Here is a 25,799-nt window from a genome sequence, read left to right as displayed (position 1 = left end):
TATATTGCTGAGAGATCTTAAGCCAAAATCGCTCAGCGACCAAAATCGCACCGTGTGTACACAGCTTTAGTTTGGGATGTATTCGCCTCTGGTCTGTTGGAGCTGCGAGATGCTGGCAAATCGACACAAAGCCAGGACATCACATGTTAGAGTGCCACTAATGCACAAGATAGACAGCAGTTTTCGACCAATTCATAAGGTCTTTTCCCTGCGACCTGTCAGAAACCATGTGGATTGGCATCTTAGCCGCAGATCCTTGTGCTGTTGTTGGACACGCAAGCAAATCTGACAGGTTTTCCGACCATCTCAATCAGATTTTAAAATAAGCCTGCCATGAGCAGCAGCACACCCGGCGCCATCCTCCCGCCGGTGTAGCTCATCTGGTCCCACCACTGGGCCGGGTGAGCAACAGCAGTTACCCCGTCCCATCTCCCGTCCACCTCAGTCCCAGACAGGTGAGCACTGATTGAATAGGGCATGTCGGATCCAATCTGACAAATGAATGTCGGAATGGATCCGACTGATATTGAATATACCCCTATAAGACATACAAACACTTGGAATGCCATCCAACTTCACTTATGTAACCATTTATAGGCAAACGTGGAAGAAACTGACAAGATGCACAAAAGATCTGTTTTTAACTAGGGATCAGCCAAGTACAGTAAGTAATAAAAGAAAAGAAAAAAAGAAAAGGGGGGTGGGGGGACCATGCATGCACTCCATACCATCAGATCTATTGACCATAAGGCCATTGGGACGATTCCTGATGGGTCATTGGATATCTAAGCCCCCCCCCCCCATGACACATGGCCCCTCTCCCACATGATAGATAGCCCTCCACACTCCATTGTCCCCATCGGCCTCACCCCCCCCCCCCCCCCCCCCCCCCCACATCATAGACAGCCTACCACACTGCATTGTCATCATTCATTCTGTTACTCCATCTCTGTGGTACAGAAACTCCACCCAGTGATCCTGCCATACAGTGATCCTGTGAGCCACCCAGTGATCCTACCATACAGTGATCCTGCAATCACCCAGTGATCCTGCCACACCATTTTATACCTCCGGTGCTGCCCTTCTCAGATCACTACTACAACATTTTCCAGGGTCACTTTCAGTTCTCAATCCGTCCATACATACCTCACGTTGATCTGTATGGGAACAGTAAATGCCACTCCATTGACACAGTTCACAGAAGGGGTACTGACGGACAGCGAGAACGCCGTATCCTCCTGACTCACTGGTATGTTGTATTTAACAGTGGTCTGCAGCAAGGGAAAAAAAAAAAGCATAGAGATCCACATTACCAACATATAAATGCTCAAAACACTACACGGTCCATCCTTAGCCTTGTAAAATCTGCGGCTTCCGGCCCGTCGTTATCACCATCCATTTACGGAAATTGTAATGTGTTCAGTATTGCTTCAAGCATAATTGTAAATTTTTTTTTTTTTTCCAAGTTAAAGCTTTGAACCAAGATCCTCCGACAGCACGAAAATACATTTGCATAAAAGGTGCCCATACACAGTGCGACAGGGCAGTGCGGTGAGATGCACGCTCCCGTCACACATCTCAAAAAGTATGTGCTGCACATGCTTATTGTAATAGATCTCATCTCATGGCATTGCAAAACCTATGTGATACAATGCAATACAATTTAGTCCAAATTGTATACAATAATTGTACAGTGTATGGGCACCTTTAGATTTATTTTTCCTCCTTTGCTTTCATTTTTAAATCAGCTGATATACATACACACATAATATAGTATAATATATATAGAAAAAAAACACACAATATATATATATATATATATATATATATATATATATATATATATATATATATATATATATATATATATACACAGGTCGAGTATCCCGTATCCGAATATCCGTTATCCGAATTATTCCGAAATACGGACATTCCAGAAAGTGAAAAAATTTTTTTTTTTTGCTAAAAACTCACTGGGGACATATGTAACAGCATCACTGGGGACATGATATGTAACTGGCACTATATATGTGCAAGACAATGATTGCTTGGCATTCAAATTCAGTGCTGAGATAGGACACACATTTTGTTTCACGTTTTGAAACCTTGTTTTTTTAACAATTAAAATATGTTTGTGTGTATTTTATGTGGTAATAAAATATATTTGTGTGTATATTATGTGTTTATACAGCATAAATGCAAGATACTTCAAAATACATCATTGAAATATTAAAATATTCCGAAATACGGAATAATCCGTTATCCAAAATTCTCCTGGTCCCGAGCATTTTGGATACGGGATACTCAACCTGTATATATATTTATTATGTGTAACACTACTTTAGAGCAAGACTTGCATAAAAGAGTCATACCCTTTTCCAGAACATTTGTCTTATTTCTCTAGATCAGCAATAAAAAAAGTTACTTGTAGCCACGGTTTAATATTTTAGAAGTTTATGTGGTACTGACCACCCCAGAACCTTGGAACAGGCAGAAAAAAAAAATGGAAAAAGAGATGACACTTCAGCTGTTTTTTACTTAACCCTTTGCGTGCCAACATTTGTGGGAGATGTGTAAATATCTGCTAAAAATGCCAGCGTTGCTCACATTTGTTATGTAAATTCAAATAAATAAAAAATGTTGTGTAAAAAAATATTTTTTTTTTTTATTACATGTCACGTTTGCTTGGCAAATTTCACACCTATTTTGACTCATTCACTTGGCACTCAAAGGGTTAAACAGTAAAACAAAAGTGTGCACTTATTACTTGAAAAGTGTTTGGTTCATAGACAGGCCCCTGGGTGATCTGGAACTGGTTGAAGGTAAAAGCTGCATACTGTAATTATGATGACACACATTACACAAGCTGGTCCGTTTTGAAGCCATTACAATAGGATTCAGGTGGACTGAATGCTAAATTGTTACCTGCAGCAGTACACAGCCATTGCCACTGGTGGTCATGCTGTAGTTTCCAGGTATGTGGGACAGGGGTTGTGTCTGGACCAGGAGGCGATTGTGGTCATCAATAGCAAACTGTCTGACGACGTCATCTCCGGATTTCACTAGAACAGTATTGTTGACGTTTTTCAGGTTCGCCAAAGCAGCAAAGGAAGAAAGAGCTTTCACAGCCTGCACAGTGTCCTGAGGGAACAGATAAGCCATACAGTGTGTTAGCTAAGCCACGTAGGTGCCAGCTTCTGCTGGGATTGGCACAGCAGAAAGGGAAACTTCTGTTATGGGTGTACACAGCTTGCTGCAAGTTGGTGCAAAACGTACACTATAACAGAAACCAATTTGCAAGGAAACGTAACCTGTTGATGCTCTATATTTGCATTGTAACTTTTTGAAGATAACAGGAGACATTTTTGAACAATACGCAGTACTGTACAGTTTGAAGCATTATTCTAACTATACAAAAATCCCATTCCTCCCCAAGCAGCAGAAGGGCCACCACCAAGAGCAGATTGTAATGCAGCCCTCTCCAGTTGGCAGTATAGTACGTACCTCTGGGACTGCACAGGGACCCAAACCAGGGCCAAATTAAGGGGGGGGGGGGGCGCAGAAGGGGTCAGAACCCCTGTGCCCCCCTCTATCTAGAGGCCACCTGTGGTTGGCATGTATTTAAAAAAAAACTTTTTAGCTAAAAGGTTTTGTGCATGGGAGTGGAGTATTGCTGCAGCTTCACCTATCTGCCAATGTGACATGGATTAATGGTGCGGAGCATCGGGAGCCAAGGCACACTGACTGCACAAGTGTGCAGTGCATTACTGGTAGTCCCACGAGACTTTGCACAAGAGGTCAGAGCCTAAGTGGCTTGTGCGGAGCTCTGATTGATAGCGCTCATCACATGCTTCTCAGGCCCATGGAGGACAACAGCAGCAGCATCGTCATGGGAAGGTTTTTTAATCAAGAAGTGCTAAGCCTGTGAGGTCTTTTTATGTGAGAATATTATATATATTTTAATCCCTCACCCTGCAGTTACCCATTGACCAAGTTTATACTGCCTTTCTCTGTGTTTTGACATTGCAATATTCTCCTGTGCAGTTTGGGGACAATAATGTGGGAGGGGGCCCCCCTGTCTAAAGTGGCCCTGGCCCTCAGAAGGCTTAATCCATCCCTGCCCCCATGCCTCTAGCAGGATTCCTGGAACACACTGCAGCCAGTAGTGCTACTTCAGTGCTCAGAGCAGGCATATACTGTACCCTGCCATGTATAGACTCATCTGGAGCATCCAGGCAGTGCTCTACTTGAGACATGGAATCTGGCAGGAGAAGGTGAACTTGAGCCTTCAATTCTTACAGTACATTTGTTCTCTATAATTGAACCATATATCTTACACTTGTTTAGTTTATGTTTCACCGTATAGCAGAGAAAACCTACTATATGTTTCACCGTATAGCAGAGAAAACCTACTAGATATAAGCCAATACTTGTACAGAATACTTGGGGCTGGTCCTGATCAATTTGATGCCATAGGCAAAAAAAATAAAAAAAATAAAATGCTGTACATCTCAACGGAGAACAGCCACCATCAAATGGGACTTCTTAAATCTGGAGCTGGTACAGTAAAGCTTAGATGGCCAGCCTCTTCAGATGCCTGTAGCCTATTGCATATTGCCCTAGACATGTGTCTATACCTAGGTCTGGCTATGATAATAAAATAAATGGTTGGAAAGTGCAGGACCATAACTAGGTGTGAGAAAGTAGTTCCTTAACCACAGTGCATCTGCACTGGGCGCACTGCTGACACACCTCTGCAGTGCGGGGAAATGAGAGGCGCTCTCCTTTCTGTTGCTGCAGGGGACTCTGCTGGGGCGGGACTACACAGTGATCAAACAGACAATAGGCTGCTGAAGTTCCAGGGCCTGTCCAACCAGTGACTGCACTCTGCGTTTGTTTGGTGTGTGTGTGTACACATTAAGAGACCTTAGGGGAAGGATAGGGTTAGACTGTGGGGAGGGAGTGTTAGGCGATGTGTCATTATCAGAGCTTAGGCCGCGGGGTGAGGGAGTGCACAAACACCATAGAGCGCAGGCCGCGGGGTGAATAACGAATACTGGGTGGTGTAATGTGATTTGGTACTATGGCCACAACCCTTCCATGAAACCATGCCCCTCAATTTTTTGCCATGCTCATATGGCACGAATTGTCCCTATTTTATTTTATGTGGGGTGTGCTGGGGGGGCTTATTCCATTTGTGGCCGAGGGAATCAAAATGTCTAGTTACAGCCATGGGAAAGTGGTCCAGTGCTGCTTTCATGGACATGGATGCACGCCGACAGCTACCCCTTCTCCAACGTACCCCACACCTCTTAGATTATAATCTAATGCCAACAGAGCCACATTTTTTTTTAGGTCAACACATTAAAGACCATTTCTTTGCACAGGATACCTTTCGCCTATCGTTCTGCAACAAAAGCCAATAAATCTCTTACCGAAGTTGAGCTGTAAGACCCAGATGAGCCCTGCCTCCCTGCGAGCCAAAGAGCGATCTTAGACACGTAGTTAATTTCCTCTGCGGTGTGATCCGACCCTACAGCCAAGGCCTGTAGGAAACATGATGTCAGCTCAATGTCTGATGATGAAGCTGGACGAGGAAACCAAAAGGGGGAGGGCTGCTGCTTGGGTTTGGTGAGACTCTCTAAGTGCACGGTGCCATCTGTAAGAGGTTAGAAAAGTAGCTGATCGGTTAAAGGCATTACATACTGTACAACATTTTTTTGGTCAGAGAACTTCCCATTATGAAAACTGTCCATGTTCAAGAGAATACTATGGATTTATTTCAAGTACATTTATGAAGTTGAAGTCTCGTCCGACTCGGCAGGCGGGATTCCCTCCTGCCGAACCCCGAAAAGGGGGCGTGGCCGCGAGATATGGACGTGGATCGTTGAGCTGCGGCCAGGAGCTTGACAATCCCCAGCTGTTTTCGGCAGAATGGGCCCCACTGCTGCTCAAGTCAGGCTCGTTCTGCCGAGATCCCTGTGCAATACTGTCGGGGAAGACAGCATTGAATAGGGCCCTGCAGCTATAATAGCGGCGGGATATTGAATAACCCCATAAGACTTGTGTGTTGAATCCTTCCATTGCTTCGTAATGGTACTCCCAAGCGGTGGCACCCAGTAGACAGAATGGTACACCCCAGCGGTGCACAGAAATTTCTGTACAAACAATTTGGTAGTCCAGGGTGAAGGTGGCTCAGTTTAAAGGAGGCTGAGACATTGCAATTAGTGTAGAGCGGAAGATCACCGCTTTACTTACAGGTCAGGGAAGTGTACTGAAGATGGATAATCATAACCATTCCTTACTCATTTTAAACTAAATATCAACTTCAGTCCTACATTGCTAATCCTTCATGAAGCCCGGTATTGTTTAATGAGCCCTACACTGTACATGCTTGAGCACAGATGGTTAATCAGAATAACTGAGATACTAATTAAGCCACGATAGCTACAGCATACATACATTCTGGACAGTTGGTCCAGACATGTAACAACTCCAATCCCTACAAAGATGCTATATATTTTCTACTGCCAGTATAAACAACTTGAAGCTCTGAATTAGGGATGGCCATCATTGGGTTACCCATCAATGGTCACCATCAATGGTAACATTGATTGGGGAAAACAGTCTGCAAGGGGACCATTAATGGTTTCAACAAACGATGGTCACTACTGTATTATAAATCAGTAGACTGTGGGCCAATGAGAGTTTAGAGGCAGGACTAAACTGCCCCGGCACTAGCGGGAAACCATGTGGTCCTCCCGTTTCAATGGCAAAAAATTGGTTGTAGACCATCGATTTTGCATTTGTGTTGACCATCCCTACGGTCCATGTAATACTGTAGCCGAGTATGCTGGAACTTGAACTTCCATACCACAGGTTGCCCAAACTGTTCTTCTGAATATGGGGAGAGGTGTCAAGCTTCATAAGGGTTGAAGAATGGACAAGTGTAAAAGTTGCCCCTAGCAACCAACCGATTCTATCATATTATGGGATGTACTGTAACGATTCTCATGTTCCAGTCTCCTCCTCTTAGGAGGCTTGATACATCTCTAACTAATATGTCATAAATATACGTTTAACACTACTCCAAGATAATGGGTATCAGATGTCAATCTATAGGTTTCAATTCCAGCTCTTTAATACTAATGTTTTGGACCATAAATGTTCTGACAGCAGACATTAGAATGAATGGGCAATACATTCGATCAACAGTTCATGTAGGGCTTTGGTTAACAAGGATGTAGCCATTACCTTCCTCAATTGCTTGGCTCTGCAGTATTTGTTGCATCGCATTGCTCCGCTCCGTATTCCCCAACGCTCGAAAAGCGTAGAACATCATAACCCGGTTATATATGCTCTGCTCTTGCTTAGAGGCAGCAACCAGGAACTCAGTGGCCGTACGAAGCAGTGTTGGCTAAACAGAAAATAATGTAAAGAGATATGTCATTTATTTGTAAATTCTAAACTTGGCACAGGTTCTTAAACTCAGTCCTCGGGACTACGCACAGGTCCTGAGGAGCGGTGCTGTGTGGGGTCCAAAGAACCACTCTTCTAGAAAAATTAACAGCTAGCCACACACTTTTATTATGTAACTTGCAACCCACCCCTGCTTCGCATCTCTATCGGGAGATAGCTGCGGAAGACTGAATATACCCCATAGTGTTTATACAGCCAGAACATGGTTTCAACTGCAGAGTGGGCACCGCATTATTTACAACTCACAGTTTTCAGTTAAATTGGAGTGCCGCTCTGTAAGGTATGTGTGTGTGTGTGTTGTGCTGTAGCAGATTTTACCTACGAGTTGCAGGACTTCTACAGCTGAAACCCCCTGGGTAAAACTCTGCCACCTCACACAGTGTCAGTGAGCCATATGCAATCTGCAACGGCACTGGCCTCAGTGTGACGGGTAGGACTTTCATTGGGAAGTCACTGCCACACAACCACACACACTCTACAGGCAGTCCCATAGGGAGGAGTTTCCTCCCGCTGGGACTGCCAGACTGGCAGCGATAAGCAATAGATGCTTGGGTATTATCCCATACTATACAGTCTATAAACAGAATATCTCTCCCCAAATTCCATCCTATTATTTATGTAGAATTTCTTCAGAAAGCACCTTACAATTATACAAGGAAACACCAGTTCATACCAGTTTTGAGGATTCTTCTAACAAGAGGGAGAATATGGTGTACAAAGTTTTTCGTATGCCTATCCCTTGTGTGGTTATAGAGAACCAGGGTGGTCTCTGCCCTCAATACATTTTTCTTTTTGAGGACTGCCCTGTTTTTGGCTTGAACTGATAACTGTCCTTCCTTTGCCACCATACAGAAAATGTAAACAACAGACCATTTCTGCCATTTCATGCCTTAGACGCCTTTATTTAATCGCACAACTACTATAGGGTTAATAGAAATTCACTTACCGTTGACGCGTAGTAGGTTTGTGACAGAAAAATGACCACGGCCGCTGTAAATCCGACTCTGCCCTCGGCACCACCCTGCAGGAGAATTTGACTGTGAAATGTTGCTAGTAACACAGGATTCAAAAGACACACACACACACACCCATACCAAAAAAATAAAAATATTAAACTACATTAGTTCATTTTTACCATATACAGTAAATACACAAATTGTGGGGGGGGGGGGGGATGTAAAAAAAAAATTCTTCGTGGTTCACAGGGCATCCAGTTTTCATCACTCTGGGGGGCATATCCAGGGTGACTATGGGGTAGATGTACAGTATGAAGCAGTGATATTAAAAAAACGGATTTAGACCTTATGGGGCCCTTGGCAAGATGCCAGTTTGGGGCCCTCTCGCCAATAATCCATACCACTATATTTTTGCTTCTGAATGCAGACGGCATCAATAGAGAACCTTGGCGCGTGCACAGTCTACTGTTAAAGCTCATCTGAGTGAACATTGGTATTGCGTACAATCTGAATCTGGCTCTAGGTATTTTGGAAGTAGTTTAATACCTACTGTATGTCATAGTTAAAGTAAATGGACTGCCCGTTTTTTTTAAAAATTGTTTTTATCCCATCAAAGCCATCAAAAGGACTTGGAGTGTGAGTGTGTGTGTGGGGGGGGGGGGGTCCATGTGATGTCATGAGGTCACATGGTAGTGATGCAATGGTCCTCTGGGAACATTATGGATGGCCAAGAAATCTTTTTGTGGGCTCCTTGGGACCTTCTGGGCCCTAGTCAGGCACCTAGGTTCCCTTGAGGAGACTCTGCATCTGGTGATAGAGTGGAGAAGTTGTCTGTACACTTTAACCAACAGCGTTTAAAGAGGAGATAAACTCATTTACCTGCAGGTCATTGTTAAAGATTGTCCCCTTTGGCTCAAAAAAGCCAGTCGAATCCTGTAATCTTTCCAAGAACAACAAGCCTTGATTTGAAACAGCCGGATCAACATACGTGTACTTGCGAATGCGTTCTAAGGCTTCTAAGGCTCTAAGAGTCAACCTGACAAAAAAACAAAACAAAAAAAAAAGTGATAAGCAATTGAGCGCCTATAACAGCAGGAAATTGCCGGGTTCTTGTACTAAACTCATGTCACAAAGTCACTTCCCACCTACTCAGTATATCCTGCATGAAGCCAAAGTCCTCATTTGGTTGGGTGGTTCATGGTATGTATTTGAAGATTCATAATGGGCTGGCATCAAGGGGGTACAGGGGATTCATTGTTAGGGGAACGGACAGTTTTGGGGCACATTTTTTCTTATTTGAGAATTATAGTATAATATTTTTTATTGTTATTCAGCTGGCAATAGGGGAGCATTGGGGTAGCAGTCCGTACTCACCAGGAGCTGCCAGTGACTTTCCCATGACATGCAGGCAGCCCAGCAGCAAATCAGATTGAAGGTGGCCATACACACGCAGATTTATCTTCAGATCTGGCTGGTTGGAACAAAATCCTCGTTATGGATGAGAGCAAATGACAGTTGACCATTTGCTTGGAAATGCTGGAAAACTGCCAAACTGTCATTCATCCACAACCATGTTTTTGTTCCAACCAGCCAGATCTGCAGATAAATCTTTTTAGTTTATGGGCACCTTAACTGCCAGTCGTTTCAGTGCAGTGGCTTCATACCGTCTGTACAGTTGGGTGTTGAGCAGGCAATTTGCCGGGCTAAAAGCTTCCTTGCTCATTACATAAACCAGAGTAAAATCGGTTTAGATTTTACTCTGGTGTCAGCCCTTTTCTGCAGCTTTGGTCAAAATCTGCATTTCCAGACGCCCCATATGCAGCACCTGCCTAGGAGACTGCAACACGTCTTTGCGTAAAATGATCCAAAATGGAAAGTGGCATTCCCTTTCGCACAATGATATGGAACCCTTGTAGGTCATAGAGTTGTATTTAGAATGTTCTTTCTTTTTTTTTTAAAAAGGACTCTATGGGCAGTATTCAATGAAAAAGTTCTCCGTGCATGGAGAGCGTTTTATTTAGCTCTCCATGCACTCTCCATGTTCCGGAGGGCTCGCTGCCACTCCTGCTCCTTCTATTCAATGTGGTTAAGACTCGCCGCCACTCGCGGCGAGTCTTAACCCCTGCAGGGAGCAGGGAGCTTTCAGGGAGCCGGAAGCAGCCAGAGAGATTAAAGTCTCCCTGGCTGCTCCAGAGGACTGTGGAGGGGAGGGGGGCTCTCCAGGACCCAGGCTGCACCCCCCTATAGCCAGCGGGGGACCCAGTATTCACTGCACCGTTCGTGCATAGTTACGTTCGGCTGCAGTGAATATATGAATATCTAATGAGCGGCTCGAGCGCTCGGGCCCCCTGCTGGCTGCACTGTGTAAAAAAAAAAAAAAAAATGTAAAAAAATATTTTTTTCTAAATTAAATATATATTCATGTGCTATAAGCACATGAATAAAAATAACATGGCCCTTCACAGGAAAAAAAACCTGATTTTTTGACACCAAAATTTAAAAAAAAAACCTTTACGTTCAAAAGTTCACATTCCAGCTCTCCATCAAAAGATGGAGAATTGCTACACGGAGAGAGACGGAGAACATCACTTAAAAAGACGAAGAATATTTCACATTGAATAGGGTTGCTCGCTTTTGGAGAGCAAAATGCTCTGTCCAAGGCGAACAAAGCACAAATTCTCCACAAAACACGGAGAACTTTTCTCATTGAATACTGCCCTAAATATGAACTAAACAATGCTCATGCACTCAACATGGGACCTGGAAAACAAAAATTAGAAGGGTATAAAAGCATTAAAAGAGGGGGTCAGTCAGTTCTATCAACTCTAACTGGGACATTTCGACCTAGAAATGTCATCTACCACCCAACAGCAGTTGGAAGCATAGTACTTGAGGGTTGGGATCGTTGGTCTACAGCTTGTTGGTAGATTAGGTTGACACCATTAGGTCGGCATGGGGAAAGGTCAACATGGTTCTAGGTCGACATGGGTCCAGGTCGACACAAGAATTAGGTCGACATGGTCTAGGTAGACAGTCAAAAGGTCGACATGGGAGTTTTCACTGTTGTTTTTTTTTAACCTGAATGTTAACACAGTTGACAAGGACACAGTTTGAAGTGCACGGAATCCCCTTGCATCGCTCGATGCACTCGGCACACTATTTTATTCTCCCACCACGCCCTAGTGGATGGTAGGGCATGAAATACGGCCTGTCGGCAGATGTCGGCTCAAAAAAAACAGTGAAAACCCCATGTTGACCTTTTGACTGTCGACTTAGACCATGTTGACCTATCTCCATGTCGACCTAATGGTGTCGATCCAATGCTTGTTGGCCAACATGCTGTAGACCAAATGACCATATCCCGTACATGCAGACATCTACTGTTTGAACGTAGGACAACATTTTGTAGCCCATTAAAGTTTAGCTAATGACAGTCCCTATGTAGAATGCAATGGGTGTACATTATGGCTGAGCCAGCGACAGTCCCTATATACATAATGCAATGGCTGTACAGTCCTTTGCCCATCTCACATACCATGCGCTGCCTTCGGATCTTCCTCCTTGAAAAGCACTGAAGCTGCCTTCAAAATTTTTGAAGCGGAGAAGTCCCCTGTAGCCTAGGAGAGAAAGTGATGACGTTACACTACATGTTACAGTACCTGCGCTACTTCCAAGTACATCACAGAACACTCAACTAGGAGTACTGCCCTCAGGTTAGATTTATTGCAGCGTACCTTGTGGATCATGCAGGTCTCCTACAATGGCCATCCATTGCATTGGGATCTGGCCTTCACTTATCCCCCCAACTCCAGATCTTATACATGGCAGGGGACTAGCGGACTAATCCAACAGTAGGTCTGCTGCAATAAGGGCTTTCTGCACCCTGTTATGATGCCAAACTAGGAACACAACCAATTGCACCCACCTTACAGCGTGGCGTATTTCGAATGACATCCAATAAGTTAATTATTATTTTGGTTTCCTAGCCTCAGTCTCGGTAACACTCATGGGTCATATAGTAAGACTTCCAATGGAGAGTATGGAGGAGCAGGTTCGCATTCGTAACAAATGGGAGCCTGGCCTTTTAAACAAACTGTGGCTCTTATTCTGGTTCACTCGTAAAGGCAAATTCCTTCTCAAATGCACAAAACCATGTGCACGGCAGGTGGGGCAGATTTAATATGTGCAGAGAGAATTCGATTTGTGTGGGGTTTTATTTCAAAGTATGATCTATTTTGCAGTGTAAAAAAAAACGCAGCCAGTATTTACTCTGCACAGAAACAAAATAACTCACCCAAATCTACTGTAATTCTCTATGCACATGTTACATCTGCCCCCCCCCCCCCTCCTGCAGTGCACATGGTTTTGTCCATTTGAGAAGGAATTTGCCTTTACGAGTGAACCAGAATAAGGGCCTGTATTTGGAATCCAGAAACTAAGTGAAGTACTTAGCAATACCAATAAGTAGTGGTAGTGCCAGAGGTGGGGCTGCAGCATGGCTCAAAATTGAACTAGGGAAGGACCAACTGCCAGTGCGTAAGTTAGGAATGGCAGTTGGTGGCAGTGGGTGTGGCTCTCCATGTGACTTTTGAACCTTTCTGCAGCCCCTCCCCTGAATCAGACACTGCTAATAATGTGGTACCCCATAATTGGGGTACCCCCTTTTTGTGCCACAAAATCATTGGTGGCCAGTGCTGCCTATACAAATACAGGTGACATGGAGTACACAAAGCCTAAGGGGGTTTCTAGGCATCCGCACTCCCCACAGGACTTAGGGACCCAGAGTCTACCTGAAGTGAAGGGGGTGTCTCTGCCTGTTGCTGGGCACAGGCGTATGTAACAAGTGGCTGGGAGGAGGAACGCAGCGGAGAGCAGAGTTTAGGCCCCCATACACTAGGACAAGTCGCCCCTGACTTCCCCCTGAGCTTCCCCGGCTGCTCCCCGGGGGAGCTTGATTAGATTGGCACTTGATGTGCCATTTTTTACATGTGATAAATCGTCTCGATTTATCACATGTAAAAAACCCGGGGAGCAGGGGGGGGGGGGGGGGCTTCAGAGCAGGGCTGCTGGTGGGAGCAGGGGGGGCTGGGGACGCTGCGGGGGACACAGGCGGCACAGAGACACAGGCGGCACATAGAGCCGGGCAAAGGGAGCCGGGAGCTGTCAGTGCTAGAAAAAAAGCCTATACAATGAATGGGCAGCCTGTGATTGGCTGAGCGCACTCTCAGCCAATTGCTGACTGGCTGAGAGAGCGCTCAGCCAATCACAGGCCGCCCATTCATTGTATGGGCTTTTTTTTTTTATTCAGTGCTGACAGCTCCCGGCTCCCCCTGCCTGGCTCTATGCCGCCTGTGTCACCCACGGCTCTATGCCGCCTGTGTCACCCCAGCGTCCCGCAGCGTCCCCAGCCGCTGCGTACCCAGCGTCCCGCAGCGTACCCAGCGTCCCGCAGCGTCCCCCTCTCCCTCCACCGCCGCCCCACTAGGTTCCAAGTCGGGTGGTCGGACGTGCAGCAGGTCCGACCACCCGACGCAGATCCGATGCGCACGGGACCGCACATCGGATCTGAGGGGACATCAAAACTATACGATTTTGGTCCGATTTCGCCCAGATCCGACTGATCTGGCTGAAATCGGACCAAAATCGGCTAGTGTATGGGGGCCAGGAGTAAGCAGGAGGGCTAAGTAGTGTGCTTACCAGAGGGAGAGGGAGAGAGAGAGATCAGCGTTGACCCCCGGCACTGAAGCAGAGTAAAGCCCACTGCAGTGCTGAGCGGAGGACGGCACCCACTGCTGAGACGGAGAGAGACAGACAGCATGTCTCCAGCTGTGGAGGGAGCCCAGCGCTGCACCCCGGCTGTGATCGCTTGCTGTGAGTGACAGGAGGAGGACCTAGCTGCAATCGGTGTCCGGCAGGAGCTGGCAGCAGCAGCTGATTATAAGGTACACTGGGGTCCTGTTGCCCACCTATTCTACGCTGCACCCCACTACTGATTGGGCCATTTATTGGAAACCGTTTGTTTGAGCTACTTTCCGCATTGGCATCGTGCCAGCACCAAGAACACCAATTACCTTGGATCAAAAATTCTGCATTAGCTATCTAAAGGACACAGTGCACCTAGGCCGGGGGTACCGAACTTTAGGGGTAAACTGCGCAGTTCAGGGGAATTAGTAAACCCTGTTGCGGGTTCACTGGTACTCAGAGTACAATGTTGCATTTTAAACCAGGAATTGCCGTATATGTATGCTCATACAGTTTATGTGAGACTGTTTCTGCAACATATTGTGCAAACTGCATCCCAGTGCCGATTGTGGGCCCCGCCGCAAACAGTATCCTTTAATTAATTGTATTACACTGTATTATTAATTTTATATTCTTGCTCAGTAATGTTAATTGATTGAAATTTATTGCACTGTGCGTTGATTATCCAACTGTGATTGAAAGTGTCGTGTACTGTGGGAGTTGCGACCTACAGTACGTGGCGGGGTCTCATTGCACACGATATACCTTTGCTCCACCAAATCCATTATTGCTACCTGTTATTGTATAATTTCTTCTAACGGCGAACCGTGATCCAGAGCTGCCTAATAAAATATCTGTTCGCCGTCCTCGCGTGTGGTGAACCTGTTATTGTATGTGTGTGTGGGTGTGTTGCTCTTTGGGGTTTCCTGTCCCTTTGCCCTCAGAGATCAGGCGAGTGAAGCTGGAAAACCACTGACGGACAGCGACGAGGAGTGGAAAGAGAAGAAAAGGAGGAGTACAAGGTAACGGCCACATACTGTACTTGCACGCAGTCTGACAACATCACAATAACCCTTGTTAAACCAAAAGGAACTGCCTACGGCATCACCCAGACTGCACAATATTCCCTTCCCCATTTTACATCCCCTAGAAGTCCTATAGGCATAATCAAAAGCATTTTACTTTTTGGTTACAGACCTATCCAGGTTAAAGTGATATGCAAATAGTGATATGTGAATAATGAATTTGTGTGGCAGAACAACAGAAGCTTTAGTCTTACCAATCGCCATGTTGGCCACAGCTTTATTTAGAAACTCCGTTGTCAGACGTCCGGTTTTGTTCAAATAATCCACAATAATTGGTATGGGCAACAAACTGGAAACGGTCTGCTCCCCGCATCCCGTGGGCTCTCTGTTCAAAGACTCTGGATTTATCACAGCGCGGCCCAATATATCGCCTACAAACACACAGTTCACAATGACAAAGTTACATAGGAACATGGCACGATGATATAGAAGGCAAAAAAAGCAAGTGTGTGATCAAAAACCTAAGAAGAATAGGAGGACTCCACAAATAAGTGATATACTGTATGTGGAATAATGCGAGACGCATTAAAGGCGTGGCCAGTGCCAAGTAGGTGTGGCCTGTAACGTGGTTGCATCAACTTTCCACCAAAAAGTTCAAACTTTATTTTCACATATAAATAGTGTTTCCAGTAAGGTGCGGTAACCTGCCTTAATTTGTTTTACTTAGTGCAAAAAGCCAAAAAAAGTGTAAACCTACATAATGTCATGACTGGTTAGACAACACTGTGCAGGGTAACATAAAAGTGAATGAATATACTGCACCACAATGGTAAATGCACAGTATGGCGCATCTGCTGTCCAATTAAGCCTACGCACTACCTGCACTGCTTATTGCAATCGCGAAGATGGCGTTTGTAATATCCAGGCATCGTTCATGTACAACATATGCATTCAGCCTGTGCTGCAGGGGTGGGATTGGAGGATTCTCCTCTGATTAGATGCTAACTTATACATAGGTCATTAACTACCAGCTCTGAAATATCTTCGCTTTGGTAAATTGGTGCAGACCATACTCCCCATTGAGGATTATGGTAACTGCAGTATTTTATGCAAATTAGAAAAATGCAGGATATCCCCAAGACAACTTAAGTACTGAAAAGAGGTAACGTTTGCAGAAACATCTTAAGCCCAGGGGCGGGCTGGGCCGGGGGGCAGGGTGCCACATGCCCCCTGGCCGTTAATACTGTGTGCACGCTGGGCCGCGGTGTGCTTCTTGCATATGCTGCCGCCCGCGGCCGTCACCGCTGCAGCTGATCCATTCCCTGGCCACACAAATAGAAGGCGACGGCCTCTCCAAAAATGGCCACCGCCTTATAGGAGACAGACACTAGAGGTACTACCATACCTCTAGTGTCGGTCAGAATAGAACAGCGCGGCCAGCGCTACCCGGAAGTGCGGATTCGGGTAGTGCTGGCGCTCTATTTAAATTATAGAACCCCTTGGCGATGAGCATGTTCCCTGGCTCCCCCTGGCAACAAATCCCCATGACAACAAAAATGAAATACCTGTAGAGAAGCATGTAACCCCTGGCAACAAGTGATATACTTCTGACAATGCACATGTAGGTAAGCAGCAGTTATATGGTTTAATATGTAATTGGCTTTATTATATTTAATGGGCATTACAGTATTGGCATTATGTGTAATGGGCTTTATAGCATGTGGCATTATGTTTTATGGGCATTACGTTGTTGGTATTATGTGTAATGGGCATTACGGTGATGGCATTATGTGTAATGGGCATTACGGTGTTGGCATTATGTGTAGTGGGCATTACGGTGTTGGCATTATGTGTAGTGGGCATTACCGTGTGTGGCATTATGTTTAATTAGCATTACAGTGATGGCTTTATGTGTAATGGGCATTTTGGTGTTGGCATTATGTGTAATGGGCATTACGGTGTGTGGCATTATGTGTAATGGGCATTTTGGTGTGTGGCATTATGTGTAATGGGCATTACGGTGTGTGGCATTATGTGTAATGGGCATTACGGTGTTGGCATTATGTGTAGTGGGCATTACGGTGTGTGGCATTATGTTTAATTAGCATTACAATGATGGCTTTATGTGAAATAGGCATTTTGGTGTTGGCATTATGTGTAGTGGGCATTACGGTGTGTGACATTATGTGTAATGGGCATTACAGTGTAAATTTTTGCAGCGCGCCTTCGGCGCGTACTTTACCCATTTCTGTTGTATGTGTGTGTGGGGGGAAGGATTGTTTAATCCTTGCTGCATACTAGAGGGAAGAGGGTAGGGTGGTGAAATTATGGCGATGGTGATGGGCCACTTGCTTGTTTTGCCCCCCAGGCTGAAAGTTGCCAGCCAGCCCCTGCTTAAGCCCCATCACACTGCGCTCATTGACTACACCATACTATGTACTGAATAAAAATCAGTGTGCTAAAGCCTATTTTTACTTACCGATTACAGTAACAGATGCTGTTAATGAACCCCCTACGATGTTCTCAGGAGAGGGGATGTTGACGGATGTCACAACGTTTGTATCTGGGGGAAGAAATAAAACCTTGGTAGGAACCCTATTAATGCAGTAACATGGAAGAACTTGGTAGGTAGCACCACTAATGTGAGTATAATGGGCCACTTCAGGTGTATGAAGTTAAGATTTAAAGTGGGACTAACATTGGGGGTAAAGCACTGGTGAACTTTACCCTTAAAAATTCCACTTCACATCCTCCAAGAAGAGCGGTGCAACTAATGCCCGGAAACAAGAACGCTCTCATCTCTTGTACAGATGATTCATTTCTGTTGGTGTACCCAACACTATAGAACACACATGTACTCAGAAACATACACTCAAGGAAAAGTGCATTGTTGGCACATGTATGGTCAATGGGACTTCAGACTAGAGGTCTCCAGCTCTCCAACGGTATCATCTGCCCCAACGCTCCTCAGTTGTACATGTTTATATATATATATATATATAAAGAATTTACATGACAATATGGCTTGGATACTGTATGTGGCTGTAGTGTTACTAAACAGGACAAACGCCGAACTCTATTTGTACCCAATACAATGAAAAGGATACAGGATAGTGTCCGATTAGTTTATAAATCACATTTGTCACATACAATGGAGTCGAATACAGATAGCGAGCCCCCCCCCCCCCCCCCCCCCCCCCTCCTCCCTCTATCCATGCAATTTCCAGCTGATTCAATGATAAAAGACAAAAACAGGCAGGAGGATTGGAGCCTGTATTAAACATTAAATACTATGCACTTACCAGTTGCACAGATAAAGTTGGTTATGGTTACTTCTTTCTGTATACCCTCAGCCTTATACACAGGAAAGAAAAAAAAGGAAGAAAATTAGTATTATATAAATCGGCGGGAGGGGGCGCTGTGTAATTGGGTAGGCGAATGTAAATACCCGCCCAGGTGTGACGTCCCCCACAACGGATTGAGAAAAGTATCTGCATACACACGGCCCAATTGGTATAGGGATATATCTGCATGAATAACAGCCGATATATAATTGGTGTGTCGGAGCAATAGATCTGAGCATTTACAGACATATTGCATCAGCTGTTAGATACGGATATCGGCACACGGCTCTGGTGACCCCCAGCGCAGGGGAGTCTGAGCGCTGGAGCACTCAAACTTTATTTTGCATGCGTAGACCTGAGGGAAAAAGTTACACAGTGGACATTTTTCGGGCAAATCCGACAGCAATGCGGCCTTAGTCGCAGGGCTCTGGAGGGTAACTATTAAGAAATGGGTGCAGTGTGGGCCCCCTGGGACTTTGCACCCATTATAAATACGCCACTTAGTGCGCGTGTGCGTGTATTAGGATCACTAGTATTTAAAAAGGTCCTTTACCAAGAAAAAAGAAAAAAGTTGTCTTACCTGAACAATGAAAGGTTTTACGATCGTATCCTTGCGTAACGGCTGGGTAGGGTCCGCATCGCCTTCACAGGAATCTCCGATATGAAGAGTTTCTGCCGTCAGACTGATATTTAACACACCTGAAAAAGGGGAACAAATATATGTACAGGTGCAGCAGACTTCAGTGCAAATTCAGAGATGCAACGGAGCATGAGAGACAGTTCATATACAGAAGCTGCCAGACAATTGCATAATCATCAAGGAACAAAAGGAAAAGGATGTGGAGGCTACTTAACTAGCGTTATCCCATGGAAACTAAGGGGTAGATTTACTAAGATGTGAGTTCTATTGAAGATGGGAAATTGCCAATAGCAACCAGATGTTATTCCAAGAAATACTCCAGAAATAGGCTTCCCTAGGTTAGGACTTTAATACATGCCCATGAATCTTGCACAAGTCAGCGCCCAGTTCTTACCCTGTGTCATGGAAACGCCAACCGGGCAAGGTTCAGAACAGCTCAGAAAAATGGGACAGCGGAGAAATGTTAACATTATTTTAGGGTATGGGTAATCAGGTCGACAAAAGTTTTTCATGTTTTTTGGCATCTGTTGACTTACAGTAAGTCAACATGAACACTGTATAAGTGGACCACGTTCCCCCCCCTCGCCCCCCGATTGCCTTGCTGCGTGCACAGTGATTCGCTACGCTCAGCACATTACAATATTCTCCGTTTAGGCCTACTTGAATAATAAAGTATGAAAATCCACCTATAAAAAAAAAAAAGGACACCACACCCCTCATATCAACCATTTCTATGACAACCTAATGCTTGTGTCAATGTAGTCACTGTCCACCTAATGCTTGCAGACCTAGTGACTGCATCCCTTATATTACAGATGGAGCATGTTTCATCTTTGGCCGGCAATCGCCAGACCCCTTGCGCTGGCGAGCGCCGGTGAGAGAGACCTGGCCGCGCGTGCGTCTCACACGCACGTGCGTCTCAAACGCACGCTCGTCCCAGTCTCTCGGCGGTGGCGATGCGCGTCCCTGACCATCTCCACTTCAGGGAGATGAGCAGGGTCAAGGGGGACGGCAGGGCAGCGAGGGACACCGGGGGAGGCGGCGGGGACCCGGGACAAGGCCCGTTGCCACGTGGCGCTCGAGCGTCTCATGCGCGCGTGCCCTGCAAAGTTAAGGCCGGCTCCATCTGTAAATGTAGGATTTTTCTCATCCCATCTCCTCAAATATTAGCGCTGTGTATATATTTTTTTCTTGTATCATTTTCAATTGGGACCAACTAATTTTTCACAGCTGCCGGAGCTTTGAGCTCATCTCTGCTCCTGTCTTGACACCCAAGTGCCAACTAAACAAATCTCCCAAAATAATTTTTAAAACCAAGCAATGCTTGGTGTAAGGCGGAGCACTACCACCTCTCAGTTACAGAATCACACAGATCCAGGGATCCATGATCAGAGTCGTCCTTGTAATAGAACATATTAGATAGAGCGAGAAGTCTCAGACACATTTTTCAGGTGTAAGTTCTATTAATGCCAAACCACGGTGTAAATGAAATGGTAACCTACCTAATGAGGTGGCATTCAGCTTCCAGGAATAGGAGGCCCTCATTCCAAAACAGATACACTGAACGTTCTCTTCGTTGCCAGGTACTGCGGTGTAGTCACCAGAAGGATGTAAGGTCGCCTTAACCTGGATAACAGAAGACACCGGGGGTTATATACAATATACATGTAAGTCAGAGACAACAAGTCATATTGTCGCGTATTAAAGTTATTTAGCAAAAGTTGGCAAATACCAGAATCTAGAAAATATGCATATTCATGTAAAAAGGATAGAAAAAGTACATGGGAATTGTAAAATAAAGCGTACTGTATGTATTCACTTTTACCCCTTTCACACCGCAGCAAAAACCCAGGTTTTTCCCTCGTGGACCCGGGTCAGCGGCAGTGTAAAAGGGCTTAACCAGTGTCCCTTTACACGGGACTTTTACCCAGGTCTTGACCAGGGTAGAACACGGGCAGGGCCCGGGTAGAGGGCAGTGTAAATTGGTATGCCGGGTCAACCGACCCAGCTCCCGTTTACAGCAACCTGCAGACAGCAGTGGAGGCGAATGGATGCCTGTGTGCAGCATACATTCACCTCGCGGGCAGGGGCTGGGGGCAGCCTGGCAGAATACCTTGGTGCTGGGCTTGCCCCCAGCGTGACGATCGATGTCATCTCCAAGCGCCGCCCCCGTTTACACTGCGGGTAGGCACCGCACTGCAAATCCCGGTTCTGACCTGGCTTGGATCAGAGTTCTAAATACCGGGTCGGATCCGGTTGTGAAAGGGGTATTAATCGCCACCCTCAGCTGAAAACTGAAGTGGCTGCCAGCCTGAACCCCACCCAAATTTGTTTTGCTCCTATACAGCTAAAACTAGGCAACAGGCTTGGTCGGGCCTCTGCTCCATTGATATTGCCAGTCAGAGGCAGAACTACCATTGGTGCAGCAGGTACATTGCACCGGTGGCCCAGCCAACTAAGGGGCAACTGTTGCCCGGCAATGAGTTGAGAACTTGAGTTGGGTTGAAGGAGGGGTGGGGGGGGGTTATATGTTTTGCGCCTGGACCCACAACTTCTCAAGATCTTGCTCAGCCCAAACTCCAGCAGCGCACCAGGAAGTGCTCCCATCCCAGTGCTGCTCTTGCCCAGTTTATCTTAACATGTAAGACAATTAGGGACCTTCAAAGAGTGGCTAGCTGGTCCTCTGAAGCTTCTTGGAAAGCAGGTAGAGCATTGCGGCACAAAAATGCTTCCCGGCTTCTGATTGAAAATTGCACAGAATCAGAACGGTAAGGCAGCATTCTGTAAGGCAGCATTCTGTACCTGCCTCCCAGCCAGAAATGCTGATTGGTGGACGGCTTGAGCGGTTCCACCAATCAGAGTGATGACAATCATGCACTGTATGGAAGCATATGGAGACACATAAGGGACCGCAGTAGGTTTTTATTTAGTCCCATAAATGGTGAACCCCTGTACATAGTTTTGCACAGGGCCTTCAATGCTATTAAGTTGATGCTGCAAGGAGTACTGTATGTGCACATAATGGACCGGTCATAGATCTTATAGAAGATATGGTAACCAAGTTAGTTATGTGTCTGCAATATCATGTACAAATCAGCTTATACAATGATTGAATGTTATCAAATGCTACTTCACAAAAGTGATCACCTTGACACATTTATCCAGGTAGTTGGACGCGAAGGCCTTCAAGACCAGGATTTCTCCTCGGACGATAGAATAAGGAAGGGTGACGTCTATAAAGAAGGGCTGGAATGAGGTGTAGTTGGCTGGGTATTTGCTCATGCCGATACCGGACTGGTTTGAGAGACAGATCATGTCACCTTTCCATTCTGTGATGGTGCCTGGAACCTGCAGCAGGACAGAGGCGGAACCATCCTTCCTGATAGGAGAAGGGAAAAAAAAAAAAAAAAAAACACTTTAAAATGAACCATGAGTATGAATGTATGCCCAGAAAGCGCTCTCCCATGCTGCAACTTGTGCTGGGTCCTAGCTTTAAGACTATGCTTCAGATTTTGCCCAAGGGTCTATGGTCCTGTTACTGTATACCACATTATTATAGATATTCTACTACAGTGTCTGGGATATTTGGCATGCGGCGCTCCAGCTGCTGTGGAACTACACATCCCAGCATGCCCTGTCACAATTTTGCTATTCGGGCATGTGGAAACATTAACTGTAGGGCCCAATGTTAAATACAGATGGAGCACCTCTCATACAGCGCCGGGAATCGCCAGAATGCCCCCAGCTGGTGATCACCGGTGGAGAGGCGCGCCAGCTGACTGGGACGCGCGAGCGTCACACACACACGCGCGTCCCAGTCACTTGGCGGCGGGGAGCAGAGAGGGCGGGGTTGGGGGTTGGCGACAGAACGAGGTGGAGAGCTCAGTCGGAATGAGGCATGCAAGCATCTCGTGCACATGCGCCCCCCTGGCGGGGGCTGGCGATTCAAACACAAGCCCCCACCTGAACAAGAACGGCTCGATCTGTACTCCTGCACATCGGGAGCTAAATAAGTCCATACTCATCTATCCTCCCAGAATGGCAGGGAGGCTCCCAAAATTAGAGTACCCCTCCCAGGCCCATGGAAACCTGGGCAGCAAGTCTCCTGCAAACAACCCCCAGGTCCCGGGAGAGTGAGAGGAAGCCTGGGGCTGGACATCTGATGCAGAACTTCCAGATTGGAAGTAAGAGTCCCATCTAATATTTATTTCTGGGTTACCTCCAGGGTCCACACTTGTCAGACACTCACCCAACATGTACCAGCCCGTAATGCCACACTTCCGGAAACTCTTCCCGCACACTGACTATCTCAGGGACCAGAGATATAACAACAGATGTTACACCGCTATCTGTAAAACAGGATATTAAGCAGACATTCAGGTCCTCAAGCTAAGTTCATCTGATGCAAAGAAGAATAAAATGTTGACAGTGTGTAATAAATTTCAGCAATAACCATTTGTTAGCTTTAAAATAAAAAAGTACGGCCAAGCAGAGACTGGAACTAAGCAATGACAGGGCCATGCTGGGCCAATGTCTTTGTACAGGTGTGCTATTCAGTTGAGGGTGGGTTTGTTTTGTTTGCAAGAAGCAAAACAAGGAAAGCAAACGCTTTTTGGGCGCACTCTTTAGAAAAATGTATAGATGATTTTGTTAAAACATAACTTTTATTGTGGACTTGTTAAAATATGACTTGTTAAAATATGACAGCATGGCGTGTAGAAGATTACAGTGACGATAATCTACCACCAGTGGCTAATACATCTAGTAGATCTTCTAACTCTACTCAACGATCACAATCATGTACTCCAGCCTACCATACAACCGAACCTTTTTTAGAGTTTGGCCGGGGCAACAGAGGACAAAAACAAAAAGAAAGACCAGACGGAGCCATACAAAGAGGAAGAAGGGACAGACCAAGATGGGAACAACAAACTCCAAACCGTTATCCGCAACGGGACAGACAACCCAAGGAGAGGGGATATCAAAGTTACAGATAATAAATTTATCATCACATGTATTATCAGAAGCCCAACAAGAAGTACTACAAAAGGGACTAACCTTCTGCCCAACTTCCAACTTTGATCGATTTCAGTGGGAGACGAATCTTCAACTTTTCGGCCGCAAGCTACTGCTCACAAAATTTCATGCCAAAAAAGATCAGAATGAAACACCAGCCATCATCTGGACTAGCCAGGAAGAGGAAGCGCTTGCTATTCTGGAAGATCTGGATGGAGATGATGAGCCTAAAGAACCATCAAGTAGACCTAGATGCAAAAAAAGATCCACCTTTTTTCCTCCCACCAACATTTGTCCGGAAGTACAGGTCTTTACTAATTTGGTTTCACGTGATTTGGACAAATTACATTCAAGAACAAACAAAATGTACAACAGTAACATTACAAGAACCCAGAGGAAGGCCATCCAGGAGATAAAACAATGGGATGATGTGATACTAAAACCGTCAGATAAAGGGGGCAATATTGTCATCTGGCCCCTTGAACTATACCTCAAGGAAGCGGATAAACAACTTAATGACACCACATGCTATACCAAGACAATATTTGACCCCACCTCAAACTTCAAGATTCTATATGACCGGATCATAGATAAAGCCAGAAACAACAATATTATCTCAAAAAGTGAACACCAATTCCTTCAAACTCCACATCCAAGGATTGCAACATTTTATATGTTACCAAAGGTACATAAGAATATCAATGAACCACCTGGACGACCCATAGTATCAGGCAATGGGGCCCTTATAGAACAGGCATGTATCTTCCTAGATACCCACTTAAGGAAACATGTACTCTCACTACCATCATACACACAAGATACAGCTGATGTGTTGAGAAAACTTAATGAAATGCACCTGGAGGAAGATGAGTACTTGGTGAGTATGGACGTCGAGGCACTATACACCAGCATAAAACATGATCTGGGCATTCAAGCGGTCAAATTTTTCCTGGAAATGGAAGAAACAGATGAATTCCACCTTTTTCTCCTGGAATTACTGGACTTTGTCCTCAAGAAAAATTATTTTATCTTCAACAGTCGATACTACATCCAAGGAAGAGGTACTGCTATGGGCGCGGCCTGTGCCCCAACCTATGCAAACCTCTTCCTTGGATGGTGGGAACGTGAACACGTGTTCAATGACAGCAATTCCGTCTATGAAAGTAGCATTACTACTTGGATGAGATACATAGACGATATCCTCCTGATCTGGAAGGGCTCTGAACAACAACTGATCCAGTTTGTGGATAACCTGAATAACAACTCATTAAACTTGAAATTAACATACGAACATAATCATTCAAGCATCACATTCCTGGATTTGAGGATCTACAGAGGACAAGATAATAAAATCGAGACAGAGCTTTTCAGGAAATCCACGGCTACCAACACTCTGTTACATCAATCCAGCGCTCACTTCCCACCCACAATCACCAACATACCAAAGGGTGAGTATTTAAGACTGAGAAGAAACTGTTCAAGTGATGAAGTGTATAAATCCAAAAGTAAAGATCTTGCTGAGAGGCTGAAGATTAGAGGATACTCTAACAGGTCCATAAAAAAAGCACAACAAAGTATCCACACAATGGATCGGTCA

At 45.4% G+C, this 25,799-nt stretch overlaps 1 protein-coding gene across 1 annotated transcript in view; it reads right to left on the bottom strand.

Annotated features, from left to right (window-relative positions):
• LOC146009363 (ovostatin-like) overlaps positions 1-25,799 on the bottom strand; it is a 69,525-nt gene that overhangs the window by 5,323 nt on the left and 38,403 nt on the right. The window contains exons 18-31 of the mRNA XM_083149663.1: positions 23,436-23,535; positions 22,334-22,565; positions 20,689-20,812; positions 19,127-19,245; positions 18,505-18,556; positions 17,682-17,765; positions 15,457-15,633; positions 11,971-12,052; positions 9,315-9,471; positions 8,426-8,500; positions 7,255-7,417; positions 5,436-5,659; positions 2,926-3,141; positions 1,147-1,271 (exon numbers count right to left, since the gene is read on the bottom strand). Coding sequence (XP_083005789.1) covers positions 1,147-1,271; positions 2,926-3,141; positions 5,436-5,659; positions 7,255-7,417; positions 8,426-8,500; positions 9,315-9,471; positions 11,971-12,052; positions 15,457-15,633; positions 17,682-17,765; positions 18,505-18,556; positions 19,127-19,245; positions 20,689-20,812; positions 22,334-22,565; positions 23,436-23,535 — 1,930 coding nt within the window. The remainder of the gene's footprint in view (positions 1-1,146; positions 1,272-2,925; positions 3,142-5,435; positions 5,660-7,254; positions 7,418-8,425; positions 8,501-9,314; positions 9,472-11,970; positions 12,053-15,456; positions 15,634-17,681; positions 17,766-18,504; positions 18,557-19,126; positions 19,246-20,688; positions 20,813-22,333; positions 22,566-23,435; positions 23,536-25,799) is intronic.

Source organism: Crinia signifera, chromosome 6 (assembly GCF_055691185.1).
Source record: "Crinia signifera chromosome 6, ASM5569118v1, whole genome shotgun sequence".
NCBI classification, from domain to species: Eukaryota; Metazoa; Chordata; class Amphibia; order Anura; family Myobatrachidae; genus Crinia; species Crinia signifera.
The sequence above is the reverse complement of the archived record's forward strand: the minus strand, read 5'-3'. Positions and strand labels throughout refer to the sequence as shown.